The sequence below is a fragment of the Populus euphratica genome, unplaced genomic scaffold (assembly GCF_000495115.2).
Source record: "Populus euphratica unplaced genomic scaffold, PopEup_1.0 scaffold174.1, whole genome shotgun sequence".
Classification (NCBI taxonomy): Eukaryota; Viridiplantae; Streptophyta; class Magnoliopsida; order Malpighiales; family Salicaceae; genus Populus; species Populus euphratica.
Genome location: NW_011499935.1, coordinates 300,548 through 321,952, shown reverse-complemented (window position 1 = coordinate 321,952; position 21,405 = coordinate 300,548). Strand labels below are relative to the sequence as shown.

The 21,405-nt window shown below is 28.4% G+C and overlaps 2 protein-coding genes across 2 annotated transcripts; both read left to right on the top strand.

The window, feature by feature from the left end:
• The first annotated feature begins 3,125 nt into the window (after positions 1–3,125).
• On the top strand, positions 3,126–4,006 carry LOC105136393 (uncharacterized). The gene has a single exon (XM_011041705.1). The coding sequence runs from the start codon at positions 3,333–3,335 to the stop codon at positions 3,726–3,728; it is 396 nt and encodes a 131-aa protein (XP_011040007.1). The 5' UTR covers positions 3,126–3,332; the 3' UTR covers positions 3,729–4,006.
• A 14,624-nt stretch (positions 4,007–18,630) lies between these two features.
• LOC105136392 (uncharacterized) lies at positions 18,631–21,091 on the top strand. The gene is made up of 3 exons (XM_011041704.1): positions 18,631–18,776; positions 19,717–20,229; positions 20,313–21,091. Exons 1-3 carry the CDS (start codon positions 18,641–18,643, stop codon positions 20,852–20,854), a joined length of 1,191 nt encoding a protein of 396 aa, XP_011040006.1. The 5' UTR covers positions 18,631–18,640; the 3' UTR covers positions 20,855–21,091.
• The last annotated feature ends 314 nt before the right edge of the window (positions 21,092–21,405 follow it).

The following is a 21,405-nucleotide window of genomic DNA, read 5'->3' as shown; positions in this document are numbered from 1 at the left end:
TGGGTGAAACTATCGAATAATATAGTTACATCAACATCCTACTTGTTCTAACATTACAATTTGATTATTTTTTGGAACTAAAAGAGGATTGATATACTGGTTTAATTGCATTTTCAACAAGATAAAATATAATTAACCTCAAATTAAAATAGACAATCAAAAATAAATTTTAAATATGTCAATCTATATTTTTATCAATATCAGCTACCATTATTACTTCCTCTTAATTTTGTCAAAGATAACAACATAAATAAAAAATTGTTTTCCTTAACCCATATCAAAAACATAAAATAACAAAAAAATAACAATCATCACAAATATCAAATTAACAACAAAAGATCTACAAAATCAAGAGATATTAAAGAGAAAATATAAAAAGTTTTTAAATAAGCATACCTTTTGATTTCAACTAATTAACACAACCAATGTTATTAATTAACTAGAGAATAATTGATTCTTGTTTTTCTAAATTTGAGAGAAGAGTGAGGCACAATACAAGATTAAAAAAAACACAAGTTTCTTTCGGCTATAAAAATAGTCGTTGGCAACGTTAATTCCATTTTAGTTATTCTACAGAAACCTATAGAAATAGCTCTTTCCAAATTGAATAGCCATTTTGGCTTCTCTTTTGCCTGCTGCGTTAAAATTGTAAAATAAAAAAACAAAAGTTAAAAGGACACGTTTTTAAATATACCTCTCCATTTGCCTCTCCGGTTAAAGATGCTCTAAGAAGTCATACAGACCTTCCTATTTTTTTGCTATATTATCTTGAATAATTATATTTTTTATTATTTTTTATTATTTTATTTATTTATTATTATTAGAATCCTAATTTAAACTTTATATTTTTTTATAAAACATTTTATGATTTGGTATGGATTGTTTTCTCATCAAAACTTTCATATTAACCTCTATATCTATAGGTCTTTCTCCATCTCTCTACTCTACCGAGAAGTCACAATCGAATTCCACGTATTACAATATAATCAATAAATTTAATTGCCATAATTTTCACATTTTTCTACTCAAAACAAAATAACAATGAAAAATTCAATTTATTTTCTTCTTCCATTCCAAATAAGTCTAAGAATTGTTTCTACCTTGAAAACTATAAATTTTTAGTTTATTAGAGTCCCTTTCTACCTATAGCGCTACAATATCCAAAATCACCTAAATCATCTTCATGGCAAAACTAACCTACCCTTTTTAACCCCATAAAATCTCTTATTTCTATGCTATCAAATCTAATCCCTATAGCCCCAGGACATTACATCATCATCCTCATCAGTTATTACATCAAAATCAATGTCAACAACTCCTCAGGTTTTATCCTTACTTTCAACTAGATTTGGGTTTGTTTTAGAAGCAATCGAATGGTTTAAGTTCTTAGCCAAATGGTTTTGGGTAGTGGGAGAAATGTTTCGGGTTGTGGCAGAATTTGATAGTCTTTTCTCACCTTGTTCCTCATTTATATTTTCTCTACTCATATCACCTTATTTTTTTCTAACTTTATTTGGGTATAAGAGGTATAAAAATGATGATTTTTTCTCCTTTTTCTAATAGATCATGTGGAAGCTCATCCATGGAAGTGGTGTATACAAGCTATATTGTGGTGGTTAAATAGCAATTGCATTTTTTTCTCTCTCTCCTCCCTTGCAAACATGCCAACCCAATCAAAATTAAGGGGAATCCAATATTTTATTTTTATTTCAATTATGAACCTTATTCTTTTGATTTATTTTAATATTATTTTATTTTATTTTATTTTTCAATTTCATTCTTTAGTATTTTGTTTTATTTATTTATATCAAATTTGATCATCATTCTTTAATTATTATTTTTTAAAAAAATTATTTTTAATTTCATACTTTATCATTTTATTTTTATATGAGTTTTGACCCTTATTCTTTAATTATTTTTTCCCTTTGTTCCTTTTTTGAAATCTTTTTTAACTTTTATTTTTTAATATTTGATTTGCATAAAATTGCATTTTTTTTTGTTATTGCAATGATCTTGATCTGATAACCCTATCACAAGTATAAAATTCCAACTTGGATTGATATCAATCCTTTTCATGTAACTTTTTTTCATCGATTTTATTTTTCCATTCCATCATTCAATATTGGGTTTATTAAAAATTAAACATCTTTATTTTTTTTTATTTTTTTCTATGATAATATTTCAATCTCATGGTCTGGGTCACATATTTGTCATGCTAGCTTGTATTGATGATAGGCTTTTACATTATTTATATATCAAATTTATTCTTTATTTTTTTAATTATTTTTTTTAATTTTTAGCTTTCAACATTAAATTGTTAAGGATTAAACTTTATTATTTTTTAGATATAGTGATCCCTGTCTTATGACCCAGGTCACGAGTAAAAGATATAAACCCTAAGCTAACATTAATTTTTTTAATCTTTTTTAACACCTCTTTTCTTTATTGATTTCTGTTTTTAATTTTGAGTTTATTAAATATTAAGTTTTTTTTTATAATTTTTTATAAAAAAAATTTTAACCTCACGATCTAGATTACAAGTTTATTACACCAACTCATATTATATCAGACTTTTTATTTTGTAATCTCTCATTCTTCTTTGATATTAACTCAAGTTATAATTTTTTTTTTACTTTTAAAATACCATAACATCGCTTTAATATTGTTTTTTAGATTACAATCAGCAAAGCATGTGCCAGTAAGGGTCTCAAACAGAAAAATCCTTGGAGTAATTAAAGTAATATAATCTATAATTTTTAAAGCATCAATATTGTCATTAATTGTTTTTATTTCTTCCACTAGTCTAGACTAATGATCCGTGATAAACGTAACGACAAACCACATTGCATTAAACTCTTGCATCGCATAATTTATGATATTAGCTCTTTTGTTCGCACGTCACCACCACCTTTTCCTGTGACGACGTGAAAAAGAGCGCGCGCGCCCATCTAATCAAGAGAAAGCAAAAAGCCCGAAATTTGAACCCCCAACTCCAACAACCCTCCACGTGTCCAATCTTATCCACCACTCCCCGCCTTTTAATCCTCTACAACCCTCCACGCCCACCCCAAATCATACACGCTTTAAGAATCGTACCATAGCCATCAAAACGATACCGTACACGTCCTTGAAGCCATTAGGGTCACAATAATACGTACATTTAACCGCAGGTGATCACGACCGACCACCTTGAAATTTTATCCAAACCAGCTGCACGCTCCATTCTTCTCGCTTTCTTCAACGCAACACTTTCTATCTCTAAAACTCTCAGTTCTTTCTTCACTTTCTCTCTCCAGAACAAGATCAGAAACTTGGATTAATTTCTTCTCATCATGGCTTCCACACTCGCTTTCGCTTGCTCTCTCCCAGCACCTGTCCGAGCATCATCCGGATCCTCCAGGAAACCCGAACCGTATGGCAAGAAGTCCGGTTCTTCAACCTGGTGGGCCCCGCTCTTTGGCTGGTCCTCCTCTCCGGATTACATTAACAGCGGCAGTGCTGGTGGCAGCACAAGCGATTATATACCCTATAAGGAATCCGGGGTGTCGGGTTCGGATCAGGAAACAGGTCGCCCCAGATCGAGGTTCGCCCTTGGATCGTTCACTGAAGAGAAAGCGAGGCGGCTTAGAAGGAAGACAGTGGAGGGCATTACGTTTCACGATATGATGTATCACTCAGCGATCGCGTCTCGTTTGGCTTCAGATGGATCGGGTCAGCCCGAGAAGTAATCCGGACCTCCAGGTGGTAGGGCATATCTGGCAAGCCCCAGGTTTTTATTGTGGGGCCCGCAAATTTGTCGAAATATATACCTGGAATGTGTGTTTTGTTTTTTTCTTATGCTAGATGAGGCAAAGTATTTTGGTTGTACTTGTGTCGGACCGTTGAATCGTTTGTGAATCTGATGCTTTGGCTCTAATGGATGTGTCAACTAGGCATGATAAAATGTTGTTAGATCCTGGCCGTTGATAATAGGGGAAGCAAACTCTTGATATGCCACGTTGAAGAATTTGTGTGATGTGTTGTCTGTGGATCGTGCATCGTGTGCTCATTTAAGCACGTGTGACCTTTTGTTTTGTTTTCTTATAAGAAGCACAAAATATCAAGGGCTAGGCTTACAGTGATGTTTTGGCCTTTATGAGAAATCAATGAGCATGTTTTTTTTAAAAAGAAAGATTTTTTATATTTTAAATTAATAATATTTTGGTGTGTTTACATTGTTATAAGATGTATAATAAAAAAATTATTATTTTTAATATTATTTTAATATAAAAAATATTTTAAAAAGTAATTGTAATTATAATATTAAATAAGTTTATAATCTTTGTACACAGTGGTATTAGGGACAACTATATTTTTTTTCTATTTATTTTTCACAATTAAATTATTAAAATACATTTTAAAAATAAAAAATAATCAACTGTTCAAGGTAATTGTGTCCCATTTTAAAAATAAAAAATAATCAACTGTTGTTCAAGGTAATTGTGTCTTTTTAATTTTATTTGTATAATAAAAGGAATTTATACGCTGTAATAAGTTTTTACTAGGAGATTATTTTGTTTTTTAACTTTTGTTTTTATGGGTATTATAATGAATAATTTTATTTTTTAATAAATAAAAATATTAAAAATAAAATTGTTGACGCATGTAGAGAGATTTTGCTACTTTCAAACAACGCATTCAATGATGTTTGGTGTTCAATTACAAGCTTTCTTGATGTGGTTAGGTTTATTTTAGCCAACCATTCCTTTTAAGTCGATATATGATGTGTTTTAAGCTTAGAGTTCGCATTGATAGATTTTTTTCTGGGTTTCAAACTAGCATTTAATTTTTTTTTTATATATATTTTATCCATGTTTATTTAATTAGTATTTTTTATTTGAAATAATTTATAGAATTAGATTTTTTTTTCAATTTTATTTTTATTTAATTTTTTCTATAAAATCTATATTTTTTTAATTGTTATTTATTTATTTTAAATAATTTTTTAATTGAAATTTTTTATGAAATTCCATCCTTTAATTTTATATTCTATATGATTTCTCATTTTTCTTTTACAATTCCTTTAAGTTTAGCACCTTTTTTATATTTATTTTTATGATTTTATTATTTAATATCAAATATATCAAGAATTGATATTCTTGATTGAAGTAAGAGTTGGAATGATTAACTCAAGTTTAAAAGATTCATACAAGTTTTTATGGGTTTATCTATCTTTTTTAAGATAATGTTTTTATTTTATTTTATTATTCAATATTTATTTATGTTTTAGTTTTGTCACACATATATGGCGTTGCGGTGAAAAAATCCACTCTCAAATCCTAGATGTTGTTGGTATTCTGGAAAAGTTGGAAAAAATAAGGAGATAAAAAATTCTTGTTTTTTATACGTGGAAAGCAGGAATAAAAGTCATCACCTAATATTTTAGTCATTTGGAACCGTAACTGGTATTAGATATTGGGTACGGGGACTGATTGCGTAAATGAAAGGTATTAACACTCCAAATATGTCTTACCTATGATAGCTTGTATTGTTTATTTATTTGATATATGTTAAAATATTGTTATGGTTTTTAATTGTTTGTTTATTTATGGTTTAAGAAAAGTTCTTGATAAGAAGATTATTATCTTATTGGAAAACATGTAACCATTCCAACTATATATATATATATATATATATATATATATATATATATGTATGTATGTATATATATGTATGTATATGTTTATTATTTTAATATCGAGAATACGTCTTAAGCTTGTAATCTTTAATATTAAAAGAAAACAAAATATGTTTTTTGAAATTTTGATCTAGTTCTTGTAACTTTAATAAATTGGTTATTAAAATCAAAATGCATGACAATACATATTTTTGAATTTTTGTTGTATGAAAGATAATATGATTTTTTTTTCTTTGAGATACTTAGCCGTATACATGAAAAAAAAAAACATTTTTTTTTAGATAATATGATTTTTTTTTCTTTGAGATATTTAGCCGTATACATGAAAATAAAAAAAAACATTTTTTTTTGATATTTTGATAAAAATTAGGTATTTTAATATTAAATTTATATTTTTATAATATAAAAATACAAATCAATACTAAGCAAAATTCTATAGAAAAATCACAAATTTTTTAAAATGATTTTTAAAAAAAATTTCTTTTTTTTTTCGACTAAACCCAGCTGAGCCCATATGGTTAAGCTGGACCTAGCCAGCCTGTGTGGTTGGGCTGGCCCTAACCACCCCAGCCTGGTCACTGGCTGAAAGTGACCCAACTAATTCATGCATTCAAAAATTTTTTACATGTGCATGCATGGAACAACACGAAGGTAATTTACTAAGTCATGCATATGTAAAATTTTACGCATGCATGCATGGAATAGTGCAAAGGTAATTAAATTACTGCATGCTGTTCAAGCTCGTTTTTACAGATAGCAAAAACGAAAGCAAGCCCTTGGCTGCTAACAAAGTGCAGAATAATGATTTTTTAACTTTCTTGCTTTTTTTTTTTATGGACTAACATATGTCATTTTTATTGCAAGGACATGAGAAGGGAAGTGAACATACCTGGTTATGGAAAGATAAAGACGGTGGTGCTGTGTTCTCTGCTTTGCCGTTCGGTCTTTCTCTCCTTTACACTCCTTCTCTCTTTGTTTTTTCCTCTTTTGCACTCTACTCTCTATGTTCCATTTCTTTTCACCTCCTTCCTTTCCAAAACTTTCTCGGCACTCTGCTTTCTTTACTCCTTTATTGTTCCCTCTTTTTCTCCTTTGTACTCCTCTTCTTTCTCTTTCTCCCTCTTTTCCTAGTTTGGTCCCTCCTCTAGCTTTTATAGCTAGAGGATGCATGTGTTATTGTAGGAACATAGTAACGGCCAACGTGCATCATGGTGGCGAGGGGTATCAGTTGTCAAACGTGGGAATAACTGAAGCAATTTGTGGCTTTTGTTGCTCAAACGGTTCCTCTATCTACTCCTAAAGAAGATAATGAATAGTCCCTCTAAAACAACACTGTTTTCCTATTCAAAATGTATATTTTTTATTTGATCATTGGAATTTTGTATTTTTATAATCAAGCCCCCGGATAAATTATAATTGGATTCCTTAATTTTAGCATCATTTGGAAGATAATTTTCGGTTCTAGATTCATGCGATTGACCCTCAATTGATCAATAAATTTTTAATTTCTTCAATTCAGCTCCTGACTTGGTCATTTTCAACCCCTTTATTTATGCGCCTTTTTGATTTAGTCCTTGATTTCAGATTTTTTTTATTCAAGTCCCTAAGTGACCTTTAAACTATAATAATTATGCAATTAAGCCATTGATTTGATCAAATCAACTCTTAAAAAATATAATTTGACTCTAGAACTTTAATTTCTTCTAATAGAAGCCTAAGAAGACTTAAAGATTAATTTTTCTTATATTTAAACCTTGCATAAATTCAATTAAAAACTTAGATAAAATTTAATTGAGTACATAAACATATGATTTTGAATATTTTTTTTTCAATTTGAGTTTTTTTTGTCAACAGTATTTTCATCAATTAATGATATACTGTCAAATTTTAATTTTTATATTTTTGAACCTCCTCAACCAATTTCTAGCTATTTTATGGGCATTCCAGCATCCTTTTCTCGCTTACATTACTTTTTTTTAGATTTCTTCTATATATATATATAATTTTTTATTTTTTTATGTGGGAACCCAAACATGAGAAATAACAATTTTCATTCTTCTTCAATTTTTTATTTGTCACATTTTGTTCTTATTCTTTTAATCATTATTAGTTTTGTTTGAGATGATTTTTATAATTGAAGTTTTTTTACAATGTCATCCTCTTTTAATTTTTTTTCCTATGTGTTTTGGTCCTTATTTTTTCTTGTTGCAATTCTTTTTGCTTTGGAAATTTTTTTTAATTGAGATTTGTTTTATGATTTTATGATCCAACATTAAATTATTTGGAATTGAGCTTATTTATTGAGCTTAGGTCTATAATTTTATGGGTTGCGAGTTTAGATAATTAATCCTGATATAGGAGATTCATGTGTGTTTCCTTGTTTTTATTTTTTCCATTTTTAGGCTAATGTTTTTTTAGTGTTATCTTTTAGTATTTAAGTTTCATCCTTCAACATTTAAGGTCAGTTGAGATCCAGTCAAGGTTTAACTAGGAGAAGAATAAGGGAAGAAAAAGGAAAGAGGCTGATTGTCCAGCTAGGTTAACTCATTAGGGTCATATCCATTGTCCGGGTTGTTGATTTAACAAGTTAGCTAAAATAAATTCAACATGTCATAATCTTTTAATTTTGATCTTTAATTAGGTTTCTTTTGCAATTTAATCATTTAGTAGTCTATTCTTTCACACTTGAGCTAGAGTTTGGTAGGGTTTAAAATAAAAAGGGTGTTATTTTATTCATTAAAATCTTCAAGATAAATTTTTTTTAGCAAGTTTGTAAATAACATCGACATTAAATGATTTAAAGTTGACTTTAGGTTTCTAAAGCAAAGCTAAATACAAGGAGTTTTATTATCCCTTCACTTAATCTAGAATTTAATTCTTCCAATTGAAAATATATTGTTAAGCTAAATATATCATAATGATAATGTTGGTAAACTATCACTAATCTTTGTTACTGAAATGAACAACATGTAGCTTTTTTATATGAAGCATTCATATGTGATATGACAATCTTATATTGTGTGCAAACAGATTGCACATGTGTAAGGTGAGGATCAAATCTGGCATCTTTTAAAGTTCAAAACAATGCTTTAGTAGTTGATACAAGATCCATTGCATTTAAGATGTCAAGAGATTTTTGCTGCAAAGCTCGATAAAGTAAATCAACAATCCCCATTATTTTATGCATCAAATATAAAATGAATATAAATTTAAAAGATCTCATCACAATCAAACAACTACCAGCTTTTCCACGTACAGAGTTAGAGGATCCTTATTGAACCATACTTTTAAGCACAATAATAGTTGCATTATAAATATCTATTAAACTGCAAATAGAATCAAAATGAGAACTCTACTAAGTAGTTCCATCTTGATGTAAATTACTGATTTGATTAGCCCTTTTACTAATCTCACGTTCTTTAGTAGCTACTATATGTGCAATTTTTATAGCCTGAGCATAATATAGCTCGGTATGAAGTTTGGGAGAAGCACAAATAAGATTGGTAATGATTGTAAATTTTAAGAAAAATAATCAAATAGAAATCTTATTTCTAGCTGTTGCAACTAATGTCAGCTGTAGTTAATAAGCAAAGCAATGTACATAATATGCATAAGGGCAATCTTTAAGAAATAGAGCTTGTAGTTCATTTCATGCACCACATATATTGCTAGCATCATCATACCATTGACCTCGCATATTAAGAATATACAAGTTATATTTATCAAGCACATCACAAATTTATTTTTTGAGTGTTGAAGAAGTAGTATTTGAATCATGCATAATACTAAAAAAAGCTCTTGTAAAAAACCCTGAATATCAACAAATCTCAAAACAATAGCTATTTGTTCTTTATTTGATGCATCTTTAACTTTGTCAACCAAAATAAAAAACTTTGCATCTCTAACTTCTTCACAAATTTTTTTGCTAACTTTTTTCTTAAGAATATACAAAATCTCTTTTTAAATAGTTGGTGAGATATACTTTATATTTTTCATAGCTTTTTCTAAGACAACATCATCAATGTCAACATTCAATTTCCCTATAAGTCTTATCATATCCATAAAATTACCTCAATTATTAGAATTTGAAGATTCATCATGACCTCTAAATACACATGCTTGTAAGCTAAGTCATCGAACATTTTCAATTGTTGTTGTAAATCGCAATTGATTTTTCTGAACTTCTTTAACAATTTTTCATTTAACACTTTATTAATGTCTACTTACTTTCATTAAATTTTCAGCAGATTTTACAACATTATTATATGGTGAAGTGTGACTTTCCACATGCATAAAAAATGCACATCTAACTCCATCATTAACTCTCTTTTAATTTTTAAAGCCTTCGGTGGTGAATGTGAAATGACAAGACAATTTGTTTTCAAAGATGAAGCATGAAAAACAAAATAATGCATCCTTTGATGGAGAGTACTCTAATTAAGAAAATTGTTCAAACTAAGACTATTTAAATAGACGATATTGTCTTCTTGATTCAGTCCTCGGATACATTGCTAACTTAGGTTGATATGGATCCATTTTAATATAAGCTCTTCTAATTTCATCTTATTGATTAATATGATATTGCCAAAATAAAATTTGTATACCAAGATCTTGTTCAAGAATATTAACATCAATTTCAACTTTTGAGATTTGAAAAGAGGTTGGTCATTACAATTTGAGATGTTAACATTGGATGGAGAATGTCCTTTACTGGTTGATGTTTGTTTGCTTGGTTTAAAGAATGACAACATAGTTTTTCCTTTCTTGCTTCTTGAATTTTCCATTATAATTTATAACCTATTCAAGTACAGGGGATTAGGAAAGTTAGGAAGAAATACTAATGCCACAATAAGATATTCATGAAATACAGACTATATAAGGATAAAACGGTAGTGGAAACTATAAAGAGATTCGAGGAACTTAACTTTGAAGTAACTAGTAAATTATTAGTTCTAGTCATTAGCATTCATTCATTTACTCAACCAATAATTTTAATCTTTTTTTTTTTTATCAAATCATCTCCAATTCTAGTACTCATTTCCACCTCCTAACAATTTCAACTATCTTTACAACAATAAAAGCATTCAACATTGGCTTATTTAGCCTACCAATCATAACACGATCATAACCTTATATGACTTGCTTTAAACTCAACACTAGTCCATTTTGATATTTCTACATTTGACACAATGTCTAATTATCGAGTTTTAATAGTGGAGGGAGCTGTGGAGTTCTTTTTTCTTTTTCTTTCTTTTCTAATTATTATTGTTTAAAGATGAGGTGATCATTAGGTTAATATTTTGTACGTACAAAAACTAATTTATTGGATCAGATTAAATTTGATAATTATGTTTTGATGTAACATGAAATTTAAAGATAGCTTCCAACTTTTTGACTTTCAAATAACTTTTTAAATTCAAAATACCATCTAAATTTTTATCAAATTCTTTTGTTTTTCTTGGCTCTAGAAACAAGAGTTCAAAAAATTAAACAAAAACAAACGGACAAAAACTCAGAGTTGCTGAATGGACTTTAAGTTAATTTTTTAATTTGACAAATAAATTAACAAACTATTTATATTGAAATTATATTAAGAAATCTATTTTTATAAACCACACCTTAAAATTATATTAAGGAATATACTTGCTTGTCAACAAGATTAATTTTTGGATGTATGGATGCCTACAAATGTATTGATGGGAATACATTTAGGGAAATTAAATTGAGAGCCATTAGAGCACTTAAAAAATTGAACTTATACAAATTATTAATTGCTACACTAAAAAAAAATATGAAATATTGAATTTTAAAATGAAAAGTTAAGAGTTGAAAAGTTAAGCCTCCTCAACCCCTCTGCCCTTAATTTCTAGTATTAGGACATGGACCATGTCCAAAAGGTCTAGACCCCAAACCATCGAAAGTAGTAAACCCTGTATTCGTGTATGAATACAATGAATGAAGTACAATGATTTTCCCTGAAAATCATCTTGATTCGGTTAAAACTTTATAAATTCTTGTTTTAAATTATTTAAGTCTAAAACAACATCACTAAAAATAATATCAGAATGCCACCTCGTAAAGGTGACAATTTCAGTGATAATACAATTCCCCTGCTCTGTAAATTCTGGGACTGTTTAAGCTTTGATTGTAACCTGTTGAGGCCTATACAGGACAAGGGCAGAAGAACTGAAAGTACTTGTGATTAAGCTGAACTAGAGGAAAAGGAAGCTGAAGCAAGGAAATATCCAAAGAAAGGTAGGTGGATTCGAAGGGCTGGACATGAATCTGTCCACAATCATGGGCTTAATGTTTTGTATTTGGGCAGCATCTTATTTCTTTGGAGGCTGATGTACCAAGAAGAACGAGGACGGCAGAGGAGGCATCCCTTGAATACATTAACTACTAAAATGCATTCATTTATCGTCAAAGAAAGTGGAAAACAAAAACTATATACAGTCAGATTCTACTGTCTTTATTGAAAAATACCACAGTCAAACCAGGTCAAAGGAAGAATCCCTACCCATCAACCATTCTTTGTTTGTATAATTTGTGGATGAATGGATATATCATAGGCTCATGCTGCGTGTCAGGAGATTATATTAATTGGCTTAATTGTGGAAAGTGGGTCGAAGGCGGGCCTCCTTTTATTATTATTATTATTATCATTAGCCTATTTTTCTTACACTTAGTTATTATAATTATCTAACCCGGTCTAGAATTGATTCGCTCAAATGATAAGATCTTAAATTTCATGGATCAACTTGGAAAATTTTTATAAAAATATATTTAAACTTTTAATATTTTATATGAAAAAATTAAGAAAAAATCCATATAAATATAAGATATATATATTATAAATAATGAAGTTTAAAATAATATTTTTTTTTAAAAAATATTTTATATTGAAAAGATACAATATTATGTTTTAAGTTGAAATATTTAAATAAAATTTTTTTTATCTCACATTGAAAAACTGTAATTGTTTTTCTTATGAATATAGAGTATATATATTAAAAGAGTTTCAAATCTCATATAGAAAAAAATATTATGTTTTTTTTTAAGTTGAAGTATTTAAATTAAATTTTTTTTATCCTATATTGAAAAAATATAATTTTTTTCTTGTTAACATAAAATATATATACCAAAAAGACTTCAAATTTCACATTGAAAAAATATTATTTTATTCTTCTAAGTTGAAGCATTTAAATCAAAATTTTTTTTTATCCCACATTGAAAACATATAATTTTTTTCTTATAAACATAGAGTATATATATAAAATGACTTCAAATTCTACATTGAAAAAATAATTTTTTCTTTGGAACATATGAGTATATATATTAATGGATTTCAAATCCTATATTAAAAAAACACAATTTTTTTCTTATAAATATAGAGTATATATATTAAAAGACTTCAAATCTTACATTAAAAAGATATTAAATTATCTTTTTAAGTTGAAGTATTTAAACCAAAAAGTTTTTTATCCATATTAAAAAAATATAACTTTTTTCTTGTAAATATAGAATATATATACGAAACAACTTTAAATCCCATATTAAAAAAATAACTTTTTTCTTCAAAATATAGAGTATATATACTAAAAGGTTTCAAATTCCATATTGAAAAAATAAAATATTTTTCTAATATTTATATAGTGGACTTTAAAAAGTGTTAATAACCAACTAAAAAAATATGAAAAAAGAGAGGTATAAGAGAGAAGAAAAGAAGAAGAAAAAAAAACACTAGGTCTCGCTCAGGTTATGAGTCGACAAGTTGGGTCGACTGGGTTTGGCCGATTTATTGCACCGGCCGGTCTTTTGACAAACCCGAATAGGTCTAGCTATCGGGTTGACTAGTCGGGTCGATTAGAGTTTAATATTCTAAAACATGTGGGGAAAGTACCTTAACTTTTTCCATGTGTTTTTTTCCTGTTGGTTTTTTTTTTACTGTTTTGTCAGTATTTTTTTTTTGTGTTTTGTTTTTTTTATTTTTTCTTTTTGTTTATTTATTTTGTTTTCCTCCATATTCCCTCCATAGTTTTTTGGGTTTTACATTTTTTTTCTTTCTTTCCTAAGATTATCTTCTTCTTTTGTTTTTTATTTTTTAAATTATGTTTGTTGATTTTTTTTTAATATTGTACTGATTAAGAATTTAATATTGTAGTTTGTTGATTTTTTTTTAATATTGAACTGATTAAGAATTTAATATTGTAATTTTTCTTAAAAACATTATGGATTACTACAATGTTTTCCTACATGATTTGTTTTATGATTTTTTTTCTTTTTTTTCCAAAATAATATATGTATATATATTATTATTATTACAAATATTCTAAAACACGTGGGGAAAATACTGTAGCTTTCTCCATGTGTTTTTTTCCTATTGGTCTTTTTTTACTGTTTTGTCAGTATTTGTTTTTTGGTGTTTTGTCTTTTCATTTTGTCTTTTTGTTTATTTATTTTGTTTTCCCTCATCCCTCCATATTTTTTTGGGTTTTACATGTTTTTTTTTCCTTTTTTTTCCTAAGATTGTCTCCTTCTTTTGTTTTTTTTTTAAATTATGTTTGTTGATTTTTTTTAATATTGAACTAATTAATAATTTAGTATTGTAATTTTTTTAAAATAATATGGATTACTACAATGTTTCCCTACATGATTTTTTTTCCCAAAATGATATATATATATATATATATATATATATATATATATTATTACAAATATTATAAAACACGTGGCGAAAGTACTGTAACTTTTTTCAAGTGTTTTTTTCTTGTTGGTTTTTTTTACTATTTTGTTAATATTTTTGTTTTTTTTTTGTATTTTGTCTTTTTGTTTTGTCTTTTTGTTCATTTATTTTTTCCCCTATATTCCCCCATATTGTTTTGGGTTTTACATGTTTTTTTTTCTTTTTTTTACCCTAAGATTGTCTTCTTCTTTTGTTTTTTATTTTTTAAATTATGTTTTTCAATTTTTTTTTTAATATTGAACTGATTAAGAATTTAGTATTGTAATATTTTTCTTTAAACATTATAGATTATTACAATATTTCTCTACATGATTTTTTTATGAATTTTTTTCCAAAATGATGTTTGTCGCTTTTATTTTTTTATACTGAGTTAGTTGATAATTTTGCTTCGTAGATTTTTTCTTTAAAACACTGTGAATTATTACAATATTTCTCCACATGGTTTTTGTTTTGCTAAAGTGTTTATTCACATGTTTTTTTTAAATTATCTTTATTAATTTTTTGTAATATTGAGCTGATTGATAATTCAACTTTAATTTTCCTCGCATGTTTTTTTTTTCTATTTTCCATTTTTTTGTTTTTTTTTCAAAATTGTCTTCTTCTTTTTCTCATTTTTTGTGTTTTTTTTTCAAAATTATTTTTATTTTAAATTATCTTTATTAATTTTTTGTAATATTGAGCTGATTGATAATTCAGCTTTAATTTTCCTCGCATGTTTTTTTTTCTATTTTCTATTTTTTTGTTTTTTTTTTCAAAATTGGCTTCTTCTTTTTCTCATTTTTTTGTGTTTTTTTTCAAAATTATTTTTATTGATTTTATTTTTGTAATATGGAGCTGGTTGAGAATTTAGCTTTGTATTTTTTTTTAAATATTATGGATTGCTATAGTGTTTACTCTACATGATTTTTTTTATGATTCTTTTCCAGAATTATCTTTGTCGATTTGATTTTTTTATATTGGGTTGATTGAGAATTTAGTTTTATATTTTTTTCTTTTAAAATATTGTAAATTGCTATAGTGTTTCCCTATATGATTTTTTTTTAAATTGTCTTTATTGATTTTATTATTTTTAATATTAAGCTGATTGAGAATTATAACTGTGTATTTCATAATGAAACATTATAGATTGCTACAGTATTTCTTTATATGATTTTTTTCTTTTATTTTTTTATGATTGTTTCTAAAAATATTGTGAATTACAATAATTTTTTTTTCATATATTTTTTTTTATTTTTTTATAAATTCACAACAATACACAAACATATCACAAGCCCATGACATGTTATCTAGCTGTAAGTTGAAAATTAGTTTCTCTAAGTAGTCATTTGAACTTCAACAACGAAAAACAAATTGTTGATCTACAGAGCCCAATCCAATTGAGTGTTTATAGACACTTTTAAATAATGATTATTCATGAAAATTATATTGATATTTTATTTATTATTTATCAAGTAATAAACTAGATATTAATATAAAATTAATCAGATTTTCAGTATTTATTTGAATTTCTGTTGGAGTATTTATTTTTATTCAATATATATTATATTAATATGGAGATATAAATATAATATTGGATTTAAAAAAATATAAATGTTCTTTATATATATATATATATAGGATGGATTTTAAATAAGTTTTGATAGTATCCATATTCAATCTAAGGTAATTTTTTTTTTTAAAAAACTGATCTGTTCAAATTATGCGGTTCAATATATATGAAATTTAAGTTAAATTGTCATCCTTGTGCCGGCAACATCTCCAAATAAGGCTCGCAAAGATTCCCAATCTTAAGATTTGGGATGAGAATATAGCTATGCTCGCTATATTAACATCAAGATTCATCATAGTATGGGTTTAAGGAGATGCTTCAACCACATTTAAAAAACAAAAACAAAATAAATTAAGGTTTCATTATTCACACAAATTCATTATATTGTGAATACGTGTAATAATAATTTCAATCTTATAAAAAATAATAATAATAGACTGGTTATTGAGAAGAATACACCCTTTTCATAAGATATATTAGTAATTATTAAATTGATCAGAATAACTTGGTCTTTCATAACCTTAAGAGCAGACTAAAATAATGAAATTACTTTTAAAACAAAATTTATTTAACTATTATTTTAGAGGATTGTTTGAATTTTTACTTTTTAAAAGTAAAATGATCAAATTACCTTTAAAAACAATTTTTTTAAGGCTTTTTAATTTTCTAATTTTTTCAGATATAATTAAATAGAATATTTTAATAAATATAAAATATAGTTCTATGAACAAAATAAAATCAACGCGATGCATGCATGAGAGTCATATTCAACTCCTGCAAGAACCGTAAAATGCCCTCCCCCAGCCCAATCGCCATGCATTCTTTCACCGCCTGCACATGCCACTGACCAATAAGTTAATCTACGATTGCCGACCAAAAAGAAGCCAAACCATACTGGAAAGTATCGACAGAGTTGGGCGTGTCAGGGAGCTGCATGCATACTCATTCAAAATGCTTCGGAGCACATGGGTTTTATGAGATAAGATCTGAATGATCTTCTTTTCTAATCCATATGATTTGTCATTCACATATACTTCTGCTTGCCATCGCATTAATATATTCTCTGGGCAAGGTTATTTTTGTCGATAGATGCATCATTTAGATCTTGGTCACACCAGTCAGCTTCCCACACAGACAACACAACATTATCAAAACCATGTGCTTCTCCCACATTAAATCGTCACTTGCTTCAGGCTTATTTGGCTCAATGAGAGATTGGATTGCATAGTGAGAGAGTCTTTCCTCAACCCCCAATTCCTACCTCCCTAATTTCTTCTTAGATATGCACCTAAGGATCTTCAATAGCAGCTGGAATATTGTTTCCTTGGCAACAAATTCAGATGTTCTTCTCTGAGAAAGTTCAAATACATACTGATTGACATATTTACGTTAGTGATATTAATTCTAAATGGCAACTTGATTATACAATAAAATTGCTATAACTATTTTGAGAATGTTATTTATTAATATTATTGATTTTCTTTGTGAATAAGTCTCAAGTAACTAGTCTAGAAATAATGTTTGCATGTTAGACAATAAGTTAAATTTTTTATTCTTCCCAAGTAAGTAACATAGAAGTAATGTTTGCATGTTGGATAATAAGTTAATTTTTTTATTCTAATAATTTGATATATTTTTTGTAACTACAATGATTAATAACTTATACAAAGTGCTTAATAACTTATACAAGGTGCTTAATAGACTAACATAATTGATAGTTGATATCTGCAGAATGTTTTATTTGATAAATGTAGGGGGTGAAAACTCTCAAGTACTTAAAAAGTATTTTTCTAGAAAAAAAATATAATAATATTTTTTAGCAAGAAATTCTAAATATATATATAAAAACATTGACAATAAAAAGATTCTAATCCTTTTATCTTGATAATTTATAAAGTATTTATAACTTGTGAATTTTATTATTTTACTGGAGTATTGAGAATTCATTTTATCTTTTTAAATAAATTTTATATTTTAAGTTATGTTTCACTCAATTTATCCATATTTATTATCCATCTCATAAATAAAAATATGATATATTATAAAAGATTTTAATATATCAAATAATATTAATAAAATATAAATTCGGATATTATATTTAAATCAATAAATATAGTAGATCTTATCATACATTAAACCTAGACAAACATAAAACATTCAACCATACCTGGATTGATGATTAAACTGGGGAAGGAATTAATATCCTCAGACCGACAATAGAACAACAATCCAATAATACCATGTGGCTTTCATTACCTTGTGTCTTGACCTCCACCAGAAGACTACCAAATCTTAAAAATCTCAACCTCTAATATAGCGATCCAAGAGTTTAATATTGAGTTTCAAACCCAAAAAATTCGATCCTTGTGTTATAAACATGATGTTCTGTGGAGAAGAAACGTGAGATTGTACGCAGCAGATACCAATTCATATAGTGGAACCATATTTTTTTTAAATTTTAATTTATGTTCTGAAATTCTATATGTAATACCGTAAAAAAGTGTTTATTTAAAGCATGACCACCGAATAGTTTTGTAATTTTCTGTGCCTAGTAATGAATGGGTAGCTGACGATAGCTGTAGTGGCATTCGTGTAGTTTTGATCAAGTCCGGTGTCTTTCTCGTGGACTGAAACAAATAAAACGCGACGCCCATCTTCAGTGACCTCCATGCCAAGCATTCCCAGGCATCTCCTCCACCTCCTCCCCCTCCCCTTTATCTGTACATCAACCACAATGTACAGAGCCACCGTGCTGTTAGTGACCCTTTGCATCACCTCGCAGGTTGCATCGTCAGTCACCGATGGTAAGTCCTCCGATTACTTTTTCGTATAGGCACAGATATTTGCTTGCTAGCCACTAAACACTAATTGATTCGCAAGTAATTTTATAATTATGAGTAATTTGATTAATTAGTAGTCCACCTCTTGCCCAAATCTTGTTTGCTAGATCTTTTATGCAAAACTCCCCTGATTAACATGTATAACAAATCTTATCTTTTATGCAAAACTCCCCTGATTAACATATATAACTGTAATCTCGTTTGCTAATGTTAGTACGCTGATCAACTAGTTGGTAGCATTATATGTCAGGAACACAGTTAAAATCATGTTTTTTTTTAAATAATTATTTATGTTTTTTGTATTATTTTTACATGTTGATATAAAAAATAATTTTTAAATAAAAAACAATTATTATCATCCTTCCAAATATTCTTTTAATTATGTGAGATCAGTTTGCGAACCAAAATCCCACTCCTCCAAGGGATCTGCAATGATCCAAGCATTGATGTTTTACCTCTTTAATTAGTGTTTAGGTCAATGAATTCTGCCTCTCTTCAATGCTGTTGTCATATTCAATCGTTTCATATCTCTCGAGATAATAAATTCGGCTCTCTGTTTTATTGGACTTTCTCCTATATATATATATTCCAAATCCACTGTTTGAGCACCGGTATGAGAAAAAAAGTATGTAGATGTAAAATTCTTATTAAAGAATTTATTTTATATTTAGAACCTTTATCATACACATTATATCTTTTAAAATAATACATAATATAGGAGGTAACTGAAAAAAGAAGAAAAAAAGAGCATGTTCCTGAACATATTTTTAATCAAACATCTGCTCTGTCATTTCTTTTTTCTTTATGGGTTTAAAAATACATCGTAATCACATGGCACATGACAGATGAATTATGGCTACCACACATCAAGAACTTGAAACTAACTAATGGCAATTAATTTCAGGTTTATTGCCTAATGGAGACTTCGAGCAGGGCCCCAAGCCATCAGAAATGAAAGGAACAGTGGTGACAGCGAAGAGCGCAATTCCTAACTGGGAAATTTCTGGCTTCATCGAGTACATAAAATCAGGGCATAAACAAGGTGACATGGTGCTGGTAGTACCGGCTGGAGCCTACGCAGTTCGATTAGGGAATGAAGCATCGATTAAACAAAGAGTGAAGGTCACTCAAGGCCTCTTCTACTCGTTAACTTTCAATGTGGCTCGCACTTGTGCCCAGGAGGAGAAATTAAACGTCTCTGTTTCACCAAATTCGGAACCAAGAGATTGGGGAATCTTGCCCATGCAAACAATGTATAGTAGCAATGGATGGGATGCTTATGCGTGGGCCTTCCAAGCTGATGGGCCTGAAGTTAAGATCTCCATCCATAACCCAGGTGTAGAGGAGGATGCTGCTTGCGGCCCACTTATTGATTCTGTCGCGTTAAAGCTTTTGTCCAATCCTAAACGTCCTAAAGGCAATAATACTAATGCTTATGATTTTTCTAAAAAGAAAAGTCCAATTTGGTTTGGTTGATCACGCTGATTCCTTGTTTTGCAGACAACTTGTTAAAGAATGGAAATTTTGAAGAGGGTCCTTACGTGTTTCCTAGCACAGACTGGGGTGTCCTTGTCCCTCCCAACATTGAAGATGACCATTGCCCTTTACCTGGATGGATGGTTGACTCGCTCAAGGCAGTAAAATATATAGATAGCGACCACTTTACAGTCCCAGAAGGAAAGAGAGCCGTTGAACTTGTGGCAGGAAAAGAAAGTGCTATCTCACAAGTTGTAAAAACGACAATCAGTAAGATATATGCCCTCACATTCAGTGTTGGGGACACTAGCAACTCATGCGTGGGATCAATGGTAGTAGAGGTATATGCTGGTAAGGATAAGACTCAAGTTCCTTATGAATCTAATGGCAAAGGAGGGTTCAAGCACGCCAAGTTCGTGTTCAAGGCCATATCGAACCACACAAGAATTACTTTCCTTAGCTCATTTTACTCCATGAAAAGTGACAACTCTGGTTCTCTATGTGGTCCAGTATTAGATGATGTAAAGCTGGTTAGTGTTCGAAATCCAAGGCGTCATCTTGCATAATGTGCTAGTTGCATTGCTTGTGCAACTGCATTGTTCAATCTTCATCCATTTAGATGATCATCATATATCTTTATATACTATAAGGTTTCCTGAGATGGAAGCACGAGGGGCTTGAAATGAGTTTAGTTATGATGTTCCTTCTATGTACCAAGTATCTATGTTTTTTCTGCAGCCCAATATATATGATAGAAGCTGGTTCCTCTAAATGAGTTTAATTAAAATGTTTCTTTTACGAGAATCATGAGTGGCGTTGGAAGAGCTACTGTGATGATGAGTGTGTTTGGTGCTGGAGTAGATGTCATGGTTGTGGTTTGTAAAAAGTTGTTTTATAAAAAGTATTTTTAATTGAGGTTTGTTTGAAAAAATAGATGTTTGGTTAAAATTGTGGTTGAAATTGAAGTTAAAAAAATAATAATTTAATGTGTTTGATTAAAAAAGCTTTTGAAATTAAAGTTATAAAATAATTTGTAAAAATATATATTAATATTGATGATTTTAAATTTAACTATTATAGAATTAATTACTCCTATTATATCATGAAATAAATAATA

Excerpts from the sequence above, each read along its gene's own strand:
- LOC105136393 (XM_011041705.1), top strand. The coding sequence starts at position 3,333 with ATGGCTTCCACACTCGCTTTCGCTTGCTCTCTCCCAGCACCTGTCCGA.
- LOC105136392 (XM_011041704.1), top strand. The coding sequence starts at position 18,641 with ATGCCAAGCATTCCCAGGCATCTCCTCCACCTCCTCCCCCTCCCCTTT. Across the intron at positions 18,777-19,716 it reads TGCATCGTCAGTCACCGATG|GTTTATTGCCTAATGGAGAC; the intron begins GTAAGTCCTCCG and ends AATTAATTTCAG. Across the intron at positions 20,230-20,312 it reads CAATCCTAAACGTCCTAAAG|ACAACTTGTTAAAGAATGGA; the intron begins GCAATAATACTA and ends CTTGTTTTGCAG.